At 32.3% G+C, this 14,245-nt stretch overlaps 1 protein-coding gene across 2 annotated transcripts; it reads right to left on the bottom strand.

Annotated features, from left to right (window-relative positions):
- Nucleotides 1-386: 386 nt before the first annotated feature.
- Nucleotides 387-13,344, bottom strand: LOC129939565 (zinc finger protein 26). 2 transcript variants are annotated; one of them, XM_056047621.1, is made up of 4 exons: nt 13,227-13,344; nt 1,966-2,843; nt 1,514-1,897; nt 387-1,457 (listed from the first exon to the last, which is right to left on the bottom strand). In XM_056047621.1, exons 2-4 carry the CDS (start codon nt 2,419-2,421, stop codon nt 840-842), a joined length of 1,458 nt encoding a protein of 485 aa, XP_055903596.1. In that variant the 5' UTR covers nt 2,422-2,843; nt 13,227-13,344; the 3' UTR covers nt 387-839. The 2 variants fall into 2 exon arrangements, with proteins under 2 accessions (XP_055903596.1, XP_055903595.1); XM_056047620.1 differs by lacking the exon at nt 13,227-13,344 and having other exon boundaries at nt 1,966-4,220.
- Nucleotides 13,345-14,245: the final 901 nt, after the last annotated feature.

Genomic DNA, 14,245 nt, shown 5'->3' with positions numbered 1-14,245 from the left:
CTTCAGAAGAGACTGCTTCTAAGGCGTCGACTAATCGCGAAGTGGTCAAACTTGGAAAATCAAATTTTATAAGATTTGATAAGCCTTTCCCCAAGGGTCTCCCACGAAAAAAGGCTTCTGATTGTCGTTTTTGTAAGGAGTAACCCAACTCCAGCTTCTTTAGCGATTCCTATATCATGACCAGATTAGAGCAGTGACTTGTATTTGCCCGATTCCAACCATCGCATAGAGATGAGCGGTGTCGATTTGATTTCCTTGTGTTTTTATTAAACGTATTGAAATAAATAAATTGGTGTTTCTTTTAAGACCCTTCCTAATTTTCTTTCTTATTTGAAACTTTGAAGCCTTTTGAACTGTCTAACCAAAAAAAAGAAAAACACAATCAATTTAGTCAAATATATATTCATTTGATAATAAGTAATTTTTCTTTATTCATAAACTAGGTGGGAAAATATTATATAATCAATTTTCTTTTGTTTTGTGTCTTGTGTTACTTTTTGGTATTTTTCATTTAATGAAATGGCAAGATATCAAATGTTGCTGCTATATTTGGTTTAAATTCACTTGACTAGCTACTATAGTAAAAATTATATACTTAAAATTAATTTAAAATCCATTTTTTCCAAAAATCAAATAGAATTTCTCTTTTAACTTAAAAAACTACTATGGCAAGAAAGACCATCACCACCACATCATCATTATTTTTTAAAGATTTTTAAGAAAATATTAGTACTAAAAGTTAAAAAAAGAAATTTGGTATGGCACAATTTAGTACATTGCGATTTTTAGTTTGCTTTCTTTTGGTTTTTGTAGTTTTTGAGAGTATTTTGTTTTTTTGGTTACTCTGTTACCTGTTTTAAATACATTGTGACAATTTTCTCTAAAATACTCTCTGTGGAAGGACACTCTTTTTTGAACTCATTCCAAACCTCCTCGGGAACAATCCATTCTAGGAATGATTGTATATTCAGCTTCAACTTATCCAACTCATGCATTTTCTTCTTTTCGAAACATTTTCGTTTGGCCAGCTTGAGAGATGCCATCAGGACGTTGTCTATTAGTCGCTTACCAAAACCCAAATCTGTGAGTTTTTCCGGTGTGGATATACTTTTCAGTAGCACAGCTATGAGATATCTAAGGCTTGATAGTTTTTCCGTATCCTGTTCGGAATTTTCAAGAATTTCGAGCGATTCAGTTCGTTTGAGTGATTGGTACTTTTTGCAGGCTTCTTTGTGTCTATCAAGGTGGAATTTAACTTTGAAGCACTCTTTGCACGCCTCACATGCGTATGAGTTATCTTTTTTGTGTATGGTACGCATGTGAGTTTTTAAGTGAGCCAACTGCGAGAAGGCTACATAGGAATCCTTGCACAGCAAGCATTTGATTGGTTTCTCTCCGGTGTGTTTGCGAATGTGCAATTTAAGGACACTGTTGTGGGCAAAGGTCTGCCAGCAAACCTTAAAAAAAAAACTTTTTTAACATTGAATAGTTCTCTTACATGACTAGAACTTACCTTGCATTGAAAAGGCCGTTCTCCGGTGTGTGTTCTCAAGTGAACTTTATATTGGCATTTCTGGGCAAACGCTGCATCACAGTGTTCACACTGAAATCGCTTAGCTGGACTGTGAACTTTCATATGGGTCTGAAGGTCCTCTGTGGTGATTGTTAGCTCACATATCGGACACTCGAATTGTTCGGCATTCGAATGAACTCGCACCATATGAGCTTGCATGATTTTGGAATTCATAAATGCTTTTTTGCATATTTGACAAATACGATTTGGTTCGTCTCCGTGGCGTGCCACATGACACTTAAGACTTCTCTCACTGGCAAATGTCGATGAGCATATTTCACAATAAAATTTGTTCACCTCGTGAGTTTCTAAATGCTGTTTTAGCTAAAAATTTAAAACAAACAAAAATTAATAACAGATTCATGTTGTCAGAAGATTTGTACATGACTTACCTGTCCACTTCGAGCAAAAGACTTTGTACAATATTGACAACAATAAGGCTTCTCTCCAGTATGCACCCTCAAGTGCAGTCTGAGGCGTTGCTTATAGGCAAATGGTTTCTTACAGAATCCACAAATGAACTCCTTTTCATTGCTATGCACCATTTTCATGTGATAACTCAAATTGACTTTCTGTCGATAGGACTTCTCACACAAGTCACATTTGAAAGGCTTCTGATTCGAATGAATCAATAAGTGTCTCTTCAAGTCTGTCAAACCTTTGAATTGTTTCTCACACACAGCGCATTCGTATTTTTTAGGTGCCTTTCGCCATTTCCTCTTCTTGACGTCTTCCTTTGTGACCTCTTCTTCAAGCGTTTCATCTGATAGAGATATTCCACTATCACGCAAGGAGCTGCTACCATCGTCCTCGGATTGGGATCTTTTCAGATCCATTGTTGTATTCATTATGGGTTTTTTATTTTTGTATTATTATTTTTATTTTATAAGCAATAAAAAAGAAGTTACTATTTTTTTTAACTAAGCTAAAAATGTTATAGTTCTAGATATAGAACTTCAATCTGCCACCATCACCGTTAAATTAGTGTGAATAAAAATAGAGAACAAAAATATTTAACACTAAATAATGTCTAGGAGTTTATTTTTGTTTGTGATTATTTCTTATTGGGAGAAGTTCATTCAAGTGTTCTTTTGATTAATAAATACATTTTGAAATGTTTTGTTTTTGTTTTTAACACCCGCACCAAAATTAATTATATTTTAAGAAGAAAAACAAAAATTCTAAAATGTTTTTTAACACATTTCTTTATGAAAATTTATAAAAATTGTATTGTCTTTATTTTATTTTTGGGAAGTGAAAGGTGAAGAAGCTGGAAAAAAGATAAAACAAAATTCATATTTAGCCCAGAATCCATAATTAACCCAGAATATAGAGTACCCCCTGTTCAAACATTTAAACATTCAACCAATCATTTATCTTGCAATCTAGAAATGATTGTTTTAGTAAATAAAGAAATCAACAACAAAAATATAATGAAAATTCGTACAAAAGCACACAAAATACATATAAACTTATGTTAAAACAATGAATGAGTTGGTTAAAAAGATATATACAATATACATATACAATAATAAAGCAGTAACAGTGAAAGCAAGATATACAGTTTATTGTCAACGTCATACTTATGTACATAATATATAGAGTACTACAGTTGGAAAAACCTCATTTACAAAACAAATATTAAGCAATTTTTTGTTTAATAAAGTTCTGAGTCGGCTTTTTTTGTCAATGCCATACACGAAATAAAGTTTGTAAGTTAATTTATTAACTTTTGTATTTATTTCAATGCAGATACATACGTTTTATTTGTGCTTTAAGAGTTTGAGAGTTTATTATAAAAGCGATACCTTCATAACCTTATCAGCGATGTGATTCTGAGGAAAATGATTAACTCTAGGAGTTGTATATAAACGAGAGAGACTCATATTTCTTATCTTTAAATATTTCTCATTTGTTTGGTATTTATTTATAAATAAATATATGAGATAAGTTGCCTTCCAGACAAAAGGTAAAGAAACACCTTTAAAAATTATTTCTTCTGATATCAGAACTATGAACGTCAGTCAAGGAAAAAAAAAACGTTCGCTAGTAAGCTCTTTTGTTTACACTAAACATGCTTAGATTCGTAGGTGGTTTTTATGTTAAACATTTACAATTTTTTCTAAAATAAATTGAAAGAATGATGTAAAAGAGTAGATGATAAAAAGTTTTAAGAACTACAGAAAGAAAATAGCTACCTTATGCATTTACTTAAGGAATAGGTGACGGTTTTTTGGGGATTTTTTTTTCCCAGAAATATTACAAAATAAATCGAGGGTACAGAAACGTGATATTTTTATACATGTTAGTGATTGCTTACAAACAATTTTTTTAAAGTGAATTAGTTCAAAATGAGGACTGTGCAAGGTTTGTGCGATGACGCCTTCGTTTTTTTTCAGGGTTCACATCCGAACTAAAAGCTCCTACAATTTCTTAATCAACGTAGGAATTTTGGATATGTTCATTTTTGGGCAAATGGCACTCTTCTAAATTGAACATTAGTAACAAATAAACTTTTCAATATAAAAAAATGGAAGTACTTTCAAATAGAATGTATTTTCAAACGAATTCAAAGATTTCAAGTCAATGAACAATTCAAAAAGTTACTAGTCAGGCCAACTGACCAAAAAAAAAAACTAAAATTTTGATAAACACGTTTGAAGTTTTGAATGGAAGAATGGAGTAATTTTGCAATGCCTTTAATATTTAAATTCAAAGCCTGGGTACTTAAAGGTTTTCCCAACTAAAAAGAAATTTTAAATATTAAAAAAACGATTCCAAGGTGGCCTTAAACACTTTGTATACAATTATTTATTTAAGATTACTAAGTTAACACGATTCAATTGAAGTAAACTATTTATACTAGGATTGCTATTTATATTAAAATGTTTACAGAATATTTTGTTTTAAATGGTTCAATTATTTTTCAAAAATTCTTTAAGACCATTAATAAATTTTGCCATGTGTTTCCATCAATTTCGAAACTTGGTGACCACATTTCCGGTTATGGAACGAAAACAGGTCACCATTTGTGTTTCTTCAGCACGAACAACTTTTGTTCATCTTGAAAGAACTAAACAGTCAACTGCTGTTTAGTTTACATTTATTCAAATTGGCTTATATACAAATCGGCTTTTGATACATTATCACTGAATTTCTTGAGCATTTTCTTAAACCAACCGAAACATCTTTTGAAGATTCCAACATGAATATACCTTCATTCACATCTTATTGTCAATGGGATCTTTTTATATAATGTGCGCGCACTAAAGGGGTAAAGCATACTCTTATTCTACATTCATGTAGTGGGGATAAAGAAAGAATATCTTTACTTTAGAGTACATCCGAAATTGTGCTCAAAGGTAAACTGATAGGCATTTCTAGAAGTAGGGGTATTACGGTTGAATTGTGTGAGGGGAGGAAAGCAACTGGCTAGTTTACTTAAGCATTAACTGCGTTAATAAGTGCGTTGTTTTTTGGTATTTCATATATAGTACAGTGGGAAATTTCCAACAAAATGATCTGCAGTAGCCAGATTTTTGTATTTTAAAATTGGTACAACTGAAAGAATATCTGTCACACAAATAGAAGAAAGTGTTATGAAAATCAAATGTTAAAATTAGCTTAGCAAAAAATACAAACTAAAACTAATAAAATGAATCATTTTCAAGAAGAAATAGAAAGAAAACATCTGGAAATTGAGATTTTATAAAAAAGTTAATTTTACAATTGCTTTAAGGAGGGAATTTGTTCGTAGACTACTACATTAACATGTAGTGTTGAAGCGAGCTTGAAACTCGCCTAAATTCTTTATATACATGAATCGAGTTGAAATGAGCTTGATTCGCCTAGATTCCGGTCGGGGATCCTAGTCGAGTCAAAATTTGCGAAGAAAAACCTGTGTGGAGGAGTTGGTTTTACAGATAATGCGTTAGGGTCTTTTTATTTGCAAGTTCGTGTACAAAAAATATAGTTTTGTTGGACATGGAGTAAGTATTCTTATACGGTGCCGAACTAATCAGTCCTTTATTGCTTAACTCGAATTAAACTATCTCACTTGCACTTCACACACCGAAACAACTTAATCATATTTAAATCTCCTTGTGCGGTGGAAACACCAAAAAGATTTATTTAAACTCAAATAAACCATTGGTGGAAATATAGAAAAATTTAATTATCTTTTCTATTGATTTCTCGTGCAAAATCAGCCCAGTTGGTGCATTTTCATTAACAAAACTACATAAATAATATCAACAGTAACAGATTGATTTTTTTCCCCAATGGAAAACACATGCATAATTCCAAATGCACAACTACTCAACGAACACAACCATCGAGATACAAATGCAATATCAATCGTACCAACATTTGAGAACGAAATCACATAAAATCCATTCGAGACTCGTATAAATGTCAAATACCCATCCATAGTAAGATTCAACTTTAGTATTCATACTGCGGATATTGTTTTTGTTATTCGTGTAAAATCCTTCTATACTGTGGATAGATTTTCCAACAAAAGAAGGGTATTGTTGACAGTACCCTTGGCATGATGGTTAGAACTGTCATGATAAAAGATCTTAGGTTCAATCCCTGTCGGTGCCATCATAAGTTTTTTTTTCACGAGTACTGCCTCTTGCGAGGAATTCACAAATCCTCAAAGAGTAATTCTTGTCATGAAAAGTTCTTCTGCATATTAGCCGTTCGGATTCGGTTTAAAAACTGTAGGTACACTCCATCCCTGACAACAGTATTCGCACGCAGGAATGGTTGAGAGGTGTAAGTCACTAGCCCCTAGTTCACAATGGACTGTTGAAATACCTAATTTATTTATTATTGTTGGTGAAAATATTGATAAAACAATGAAAGGTATGTAACCTTGCGCGCTGTTCATCTTCTCTTGAATGCCTCAGTAATAGAACGACCGCCTATAATTTTCTGAGCTCTTTCTTCAACTATATCCAAAAGACAATTACGTTATTTGGCCATCAGCCCAAATATAAGAATTATACTAGACTTTAGCTACGAATAAAAGCTTTGTAAATTATAGCCCGTTCAGAAGGGGTAGAAAACTTCTTACATCGTAGCAAAAAACCTAAACACTTAGCCGCCTTTTTGACGATGTCGAATATGTGATCACTTGACAACAAGTGGTTTCTGATGCAGATTCCTAGAACTGGAAGCTGGGATCCTACTATGTAACTCGATTCTACTTTTGATTCTATTCGAAAGTCATTTCCGAATCTACTTTCAAATCGTACTACGTATGAAAATAGAATCGGATGCCGGTTATACCAACTTATTTCCATAAAAATGTTGTACTTTTGAACGAGTATCGAGTTGTTTGAAAAAAGTCATATGCCCGCTGATAAAGAATGTTTAAGAGAAACAAAAGTCCAAACGCTATTTTTGGCAAAAATCGTAAATAGATGCAACTCATATTCAACTGATTCGACCGGCTATGAGTGAGCATCTCTTACACTTTGACAAAAAAACTTCGATTTTGCTTTGTTTTGAATTCAACTTTCGAGTTACGTAGTTGCTCGTTTATTCCAAAGTACATCAGAACTATTCGGCACTACTAGAACTATTCGATTCTCTTTGGTTCAAAAGTAGTCAAATAGATACCTAGTACCAATGTTTTGTTTTCGAGCAATTTCATTGTAGAATCGAGTTACATAGTAGGGCCCTGTTCTGTGTCCTCGATGCAGGTACCACCAATGGATAGTGGCATTCGGGGAGGGTTACGCTTTTGCGACAATAGACAGCATTGAATTTCGAAGCATTAAATTCTACCCGGTTTTTGATTCCCCATTGAACAATGCTGTCAAGATCAGAATTTAATGAACTTATCATACGCTGTCGTTGTATTGTTATTTCTAACCCAACGAAGAAGGGATTCAAAAATACCCAATGCACTTATTTTTAATAAGAGGGCTTGATGCCAAACTCTATCAGATGCTTTTGAAATATCAACTGCAATAATTTTACTTTCTCCAAAATGATGAAAAGATTTATTTCACTTTCCGGTGAGATAAACCATACGATCACGAGTGGATCTATTGCTACGAAAACAATGCTGTCGGTACTTAAGAACCTTTCGTTCTTCAACATATTTTCTTAGCTGAAAATTGATCCGCGTTTCCATGACCTTGGAAAGAAGGACGTGAGTGCAATTCGACGAGGAGGATTCGCCTTTTTTAGCGCCAGGCTAGACAAATGTTGTTTTTTATTAATTAGGAAGAATGCCTTAATAATGTTAGTCATAGTCATATTTGAGAAAAATTCTATATCAATGTATGGCAGATTTTAAACATCATCTATGGTTTTTTGAAACGGAAAGTGATTTTGGACAAACTTTACGAGCCTTGACGCTGAGCGTAGGGTGTCAGGATTGACCGGCGGACAGATACTTTACGAGGAATTAACATATCATCCTGAGAAAGTCCTTCCTATGTAAGCTGTTCGACTTTGGCATATAAACTGTTGGTCCCATTCATAGGGGGTCAAACTGACTTCCATGTAGACATAGAGAATGCTATATACTTGTCTATAGTCTGGAAGGAAGAAGCGCTTATTTGCACCTCCCCGTGGTGGCTCCTGGGAACAAGTTAGAGAAATCAGTGTAGTTTGATGATGATTGATACTGTGCAATTAATAATAATTGGGAAAGGCACGGCGGAGAAATGCACTGAGAAAATTCTCAACTTGTTAGCGAACGCAAGAAGCTAATAGTTATCTTCCTTCCTAAGATTAAAAATCTAAGATCGATGGTAACGAGGGACCGTCGTCCTGCATTATGGGTTCGAGGCTGACTTACCGATAAAAATTATTAAAAAAGAGGCTGGGATGCGACCCACACTGATAACTTCCCATCCCGTCTGTCGATTTGTCTTGCTTAAAAGTTTGTCTTTATGTACTCGTATCAATTTTTACCAAATATGCGTACTCTTTTTGTAGATTTTATTTTTTATATGAAAAAACGGACTGTTGGATTTTTATATAAAAATTACTGAATATCGAAAACAATATTTTCTGTGAAATAAAATAAGTTTCAAGCCAATATTTTTAAGTTTTGATAAGCTATTTGAGTCGAAAGTAAATTTTTACGAAGTTTTAGTATTGTTTTTATTTTAGAGTTTTATTTTTTTTTTAAAAAAACTGTCAATTCGATTTTTTTCAAACTTTAACTGAATGTTGACAACAAGATTTTTTGAAAGATAAAAGTAAATTAAAGCCAATATCTCAAAGTTTTGAAAAGATATTTGAGTCGAAAATCAATTTTTACCAACTTTTATACATTTTTTTTTAGGTTTTTATTTTTTGTAAAAAAACTGTCAATTCGATTTTTTTTCAAACTTTAACTGAATGTTGACAACAAGAGTTTTTGAAAGATAAAAGTAAATAAAAGCCAATATCTCAATGGTTTGAGTCGAAAATCAATTTTTACCAACTTTTATAAATTTTTTTTGTAGGTTTTTACTTTATGTAAAAAAACTGTCAATTCGATTTTTTTCAAACTTTAACTGAATGTTGACAACAAGATTTTTTGAAAGATAAAAGTAAATAAAAGCCAATATCTCAAAGTTTTGAAAAGATATTTGAGTCGAAAATCAATTTTTACCAACTTTTATACATTTTTTTTTAGGTTTTTATTTTTTGTAAAAAAAACTGTCAATTCGATTTTTTTCAAACTTTAATTGTATGTTGACAACAAGATTTTTTGAAAGATAAAAGTAAATTAAAGCCAATATCTCAAAGTTTTGAAAAGATATTTGAGTCGAAAATCAATTTTTACCAACTTTTATAAATTATTTTTTTAGGTTTTTATTTTTTGTAAAAAAAACTGTCAATTCGATTTTTCTCAAAATTTTATCAGATGTCAAAAACATTATTCTTCGTTGCACAAAATTGTTTTAGAGATAAAATCATATTTCAGTCGTAAAATTTTGGAGGTGACAAATTTTTTTTTTTCAGTTTTATTGATTTAAAAAAAAACCGTTATATTGATTTTTTTCAAAAAATATACCTGTTTGGTGTCACGTTACAATCTATTATATAAAATTTAATTCAAGTCTCTAGCGTTTTTGGTTCGTAAGATATTTAGGGTTAACCAAAATGTTCACCTTTTTTTCAAACTGCTATGGTAAAAAAACCACCCACGCAATTTTCTTGAGAGCCCTTTCTGCATCTTTCTGCCTTATTATCTGTATAACAAAATTTATTTGAAATCGATATCTCTTCTGGTTCTTGAGCTATGGAGGAAGAAAAAAACGTCGCGAACGTACGGACGTACACACGCACGCACAGACATCTTTCTAAAAATCTTTTATTTCGACTCTAGGGACCTTGAAACGTCGAGAAATGTCAAAATTTTCAATTTGACAAATCGGAACCATTACAATAACTTCCTATGGGAAGTTAAAAAATGCCATGAAAATCAGTAAATATACAAATCGACAATTGAGTCGGTATTTATATATGATAAAAGTTTGGAGTGGAAGTAAAAATCATTTTATAAAAGAATGATGTAATTGTAGATAAATCTCGGTGGATTGAGTCCCACATGAAATCGGGCGACCACTTCTAGGGTTATCTTCCCTAGATGGCTCCACATCAAAGACCTAAATTATCACACCATTGAAGATATGGTACCACGGGATATGTTGCAGCCCCATGGTTAATTAACTGAACATATATGGGATGGCCTCCTTGTGAAAGTATCGTGGTGGCTGTGGTTTATCCTATATGCATAGGGTATTGGTTTATTTAACCCTAGAAAAATCAATATTTAGATAGGCAAAACCAAGACCAAAGGTTAACAAACTAGCAGCGTTTGTTAAGTCTTGGTAGCTTAGAAAGAGGAACTCACTCGAAACATTTCGCCAAAGAAGAGAGGGTAAATCTGGTGAAATACTTTTTGGGAATTTCAAAAACTAAGCGACAAAACAATGCCAGGGGCAGCAAGTTTGAAAGCTTGCCATCAAATAGGAGTTGATGTTGTGAGCAATTATCTTATCTGTCACCTTCATATCTGACATTACTCGCACGCAAGAATTGTCGATAGTTACAAATCACAAAGATTTGATTCTTTACAAGCTTAAAACTCGCTAAATTTATTGTATTGGAATGGAACCTCAGTGCCGATCCAAACATCAATTTAAGCTATTTTCTGTGAAGAAAAATAAACTAAGTTCTGATACCAACACATTCTGAGGACATTAATTCTTAAAAAATTACAAAGTTTTCAAGGAAAATAATATTTAGAGCAACTTTCATTCTCAACAATTTTCTGTTGGAGCTTGAAGCTTGGCGTAGTTTATAATGTCTTTACTTTGTTTGCATGATCGTTTTTATAAAAAAGAACTTGGGCTTTTTTTCAAGTGTTTTTGACATGATTTTACTTTCCCTGAAATGTTTGTTTGGTAATTGTGAAGTCTCCTTGCATGAAAAATAAGATTTTCTACGTCTGCATTTACATACATGGAATGACTTTCAATACAGGTATGTTGAGAGGCTTGTAAAGCATTCTAGGAATATATACGTCGCAAGGCGATGACGATTTAAATTAAGGTCAATCTTATGCCATCTTCACTCAAAGTCTCTTTTGTTCATATTTAGTTTCTTTAATGACCAAGTTGAAATCAACGTCTGGACAAATCCAGATATGTGTAACAAAACATAGTTAATTTTCAAAATTTCGTTGTGTACAATTTTTTAAATTGATAAAAGAATTTATTAACATCAGACAGATAAATACAAAAACGTTCCAAACTCAATCGTCTGCCCAAAATCTTCAAAGAATTAAGAACTAAAACTAGGAAAATAAAGATTAAATAATATTAATAAAAAAAACCTTAAATTAATCGAGAGCAAATAATTAAAAAGCAACACAAACATGCAAAACTTGATGTGTGAAATTTTCTATTACAAAAATTAAGTAATTATAAAGTTAAGAATCTTAAAAATGAACTGCATTATAAAAATAATTTACACAACAAAAGCTTACTATTTAAATCAAAACTCCAATACATTTTAATTGATTTGAAAAACCAAACAAAAAAAAACTAAATTTAATATTGTACCGCACTCGTTTACCGTTTAACTTCAAATGAACTACAATTTTCAATTTGAGTTTCCCAATCAAAATTTTGTTTACAGACAAAAACTATAACATGCACTCATGTTCCTTCAATATAATGTATGTATATTATATACCCTTATGAATGTACATAAAAATGCTATTCATTCACTTTAAATATGAAGCACATTTGTCCCACACATGGCACGGCGGGCGGAGAGACAGGAACTTCATAAAACTATACAACAACAAAAACGAGTGACGACGAACGCCGAACGCCGGACGGTGACAAAACAAAAAGAAAAACATATTGTTCACAAAAACAGCACATATTGAAGGGAACTAGCAGAGTTAAACGATTTCTTCGGGTGAAAGATCGACCAGAAGCAATTGACTATTTATGATTTTGCCATACACAAACTATTCTATAACATACTTACTTACCAAGCTGCGCCAGGGGTTTCGCTTTTGACTGACGATGAGGAGGTGGTTAGCGCAAAGAGGAGCAGCGTCGTCGGATGTGCCGCGCCAAGAACGAGGAGTCCAGAAAATCAGCAACTCTTATAATTCATTTGTAAAGCAGACCAGCAACGAACAAAAAAAACTAATAATAGAAAATCACGGTTGGATGAGCCCTCGCCCTCAGACTCAGCAAAGTCATCTTGTCATCATCACACACAAATCGCTGACTTTCAATGGAAAATAAAATTAAAACACTTCATGAAGTTGGGCGAAACGAATGAGTTTTCTACTGAAATCGACCATGAAAATAAAAATAAAACATATTTGGTGCTAAAACAGAACCATATCCAGAATCAACAACCAAAGAAAAGTGAGGTTTGTTTGGGTATTGGAACTTGGAAATCATCACAAGCAAGCAGTAAATTAACTTTGCTGATGATTACATTAAATTTTATTAACATTTAATTAAATTGAAACCAGCGGTTCGTTGTTATTGGGTTTTGGATCGTATGGCGATGACGATGGGTCAGCGGATTTGAATTGTAGAAAATATTTAATGAATAAATAAAGGTTCTCTCGTTGAACTCTTTCGTTTTGTCACTGATATCGAAGATGACAACGTGTAGAATTTTTGTTTGTTCTTTTTCGGCTTTAAAAACATGAGAGTTGGTTCGTTGGATGTTTGGTAAATAAGGAAGATAACGATGAGATACACATTTCTTATCATTAGGCAAATACTGAAAGTCTTATCTTACCTGATAAAAGTGATAGTGGAGGTACTTACCCTTTGGTGTCATCAATCAACAACAACAAGACGAAGAAGACGCTTCATTTCTTATCCATCATCAAAAGAGTCCCATTGGTTTTTGTGTGATGGTTTTAGAAGCATAAATACAAACAAAAAACAAATCTTTGATATCTTCATTTAGAATCATGCTTTTTATTTAATTTACAACAAAACAAATTATAGAAAAATAAATAAATATTGGGCGTGACGGATAAACATGGAAAATAAATTAAGAACAAATTTTGTTAACTTACCAACAAATGAAGTTTTCTATCGCTTAAACTTACATTTTGAGGTATTTTATGAGAAAATAAATACTTTACCTTTAACGATGTGTATTTAAGGAATATTAATTTAACGTATTTTAAAAACCACAAGTTAAATAAATTAAATATTTTGTTTAAATTTGACTCCCACAAAGCTGTGGCATTCTTTTTAATTAGTTTTTCTTTTGGTTTTGGTTATTTTATTTTTGACAGAAGAAAACAGAGATTTCAAATTGGAAGAAGAATTTTTGTTTATAATTGTGAATGGGTCGTAAATAGAAATGTTTGACGTTTCTTCGCAGACAGGGATTCCACTTGTCTTTTTAAGGTTACTTTTTAATACAACACTCAATATGTAAAATGGTAAGTCATTGGAACTGATTTGTTTAATTCTTGATTTCGTTGGTCGTTTTGTTTTGGTTGTTTTGTGCCTGGAATAAAATTACAATTTTTTAATCGGGTTTGATATCCTCAATTGAAATTCGACTTCAAAATTATTCTATGACGTAAGAACTTTGAAATATTGACTTTTAAAATTCATAAATACACATGCAGAAAGTTTTTTGAGAAAGGGTAGGTTCAGACACCATAAGGGACTTGAAAGTAAGGCAAGTTTGTAGCCTCTGATTATTACCTTCCAATTAAGGCAACTTTAATGAAAAGTTGACTGGAAAGTTACTCAAGAAAAATCTCCCTAACTATTAGGGAGCCTACTTCTATTAAAATGACAGTTGATCATGCTTTTTTATTCAGCTGAAAGCTGGACTTTATTACTCTATGATTTATTTATTTTCTGCACGACTCAATTTAATGTTTTCTGTAAATGGTTTCCTTGTCAATTCAGAAAAGAAAAAAGTAATTCTTTATTCTTTACAATACAAAATAAAAATCGTGATGGACTTGTAGCTTGCCTGAGGAGTGTTTTTTAGACAATAATATTTTTGGTAGTTTTTGAACATAAAGAAGTGATCTGCGAAGTAAAGTTCTGAATTCAAAATTCATGACGCTTGATAAGTCAAAATGTACGTTCAAACTAAAGAATTAAGTTGACTGAAATGAAGTCCCATATGTTGTCT

This window comes from Eupeodes corollae, chromosome 1 (assembly GCF_945859685.1).
Source record: "Eupeodes corollae chromosome 1, idEupCoro1.1, whole genome shotgun sequence".
NCBI classification, from domain to species: domain Eukaryota; kingdom Metazoa; phylum Arthropoda; class Insecta; order Diptera; family Syrphidae; genus Eupeodes; species Eupeodes corollae.
This window is presented reverse-complemented; position numbering and strand designations above follow the sequence as displayed.

Excerpts from the sequence above, each read along its gene's own strand:
- LOC129939565 (XM_056047621.1), bottom strand. The coding sequence starts at position 2,421 with ATGAATACAACAATGGATCTGAAAAGATCCCAATCCGAGGACGATGGT. Across the intron at positions 1,898-1,965 it reads CTTTTGCTCGAAGTGGACAG|CTAAAACAGCATTTAGAAAC; the intron begins GTAAGTCATGTA and ends TTAAATTTTTAG. Across the intron at positions 1,458-1,513 it reads AACGGCCTTTTCAATGCAAG|GTTTGCTGGCAGACCTTTGC; the intron begins GTAAGTTCTAGT and ends TTTTTTTTTAAG.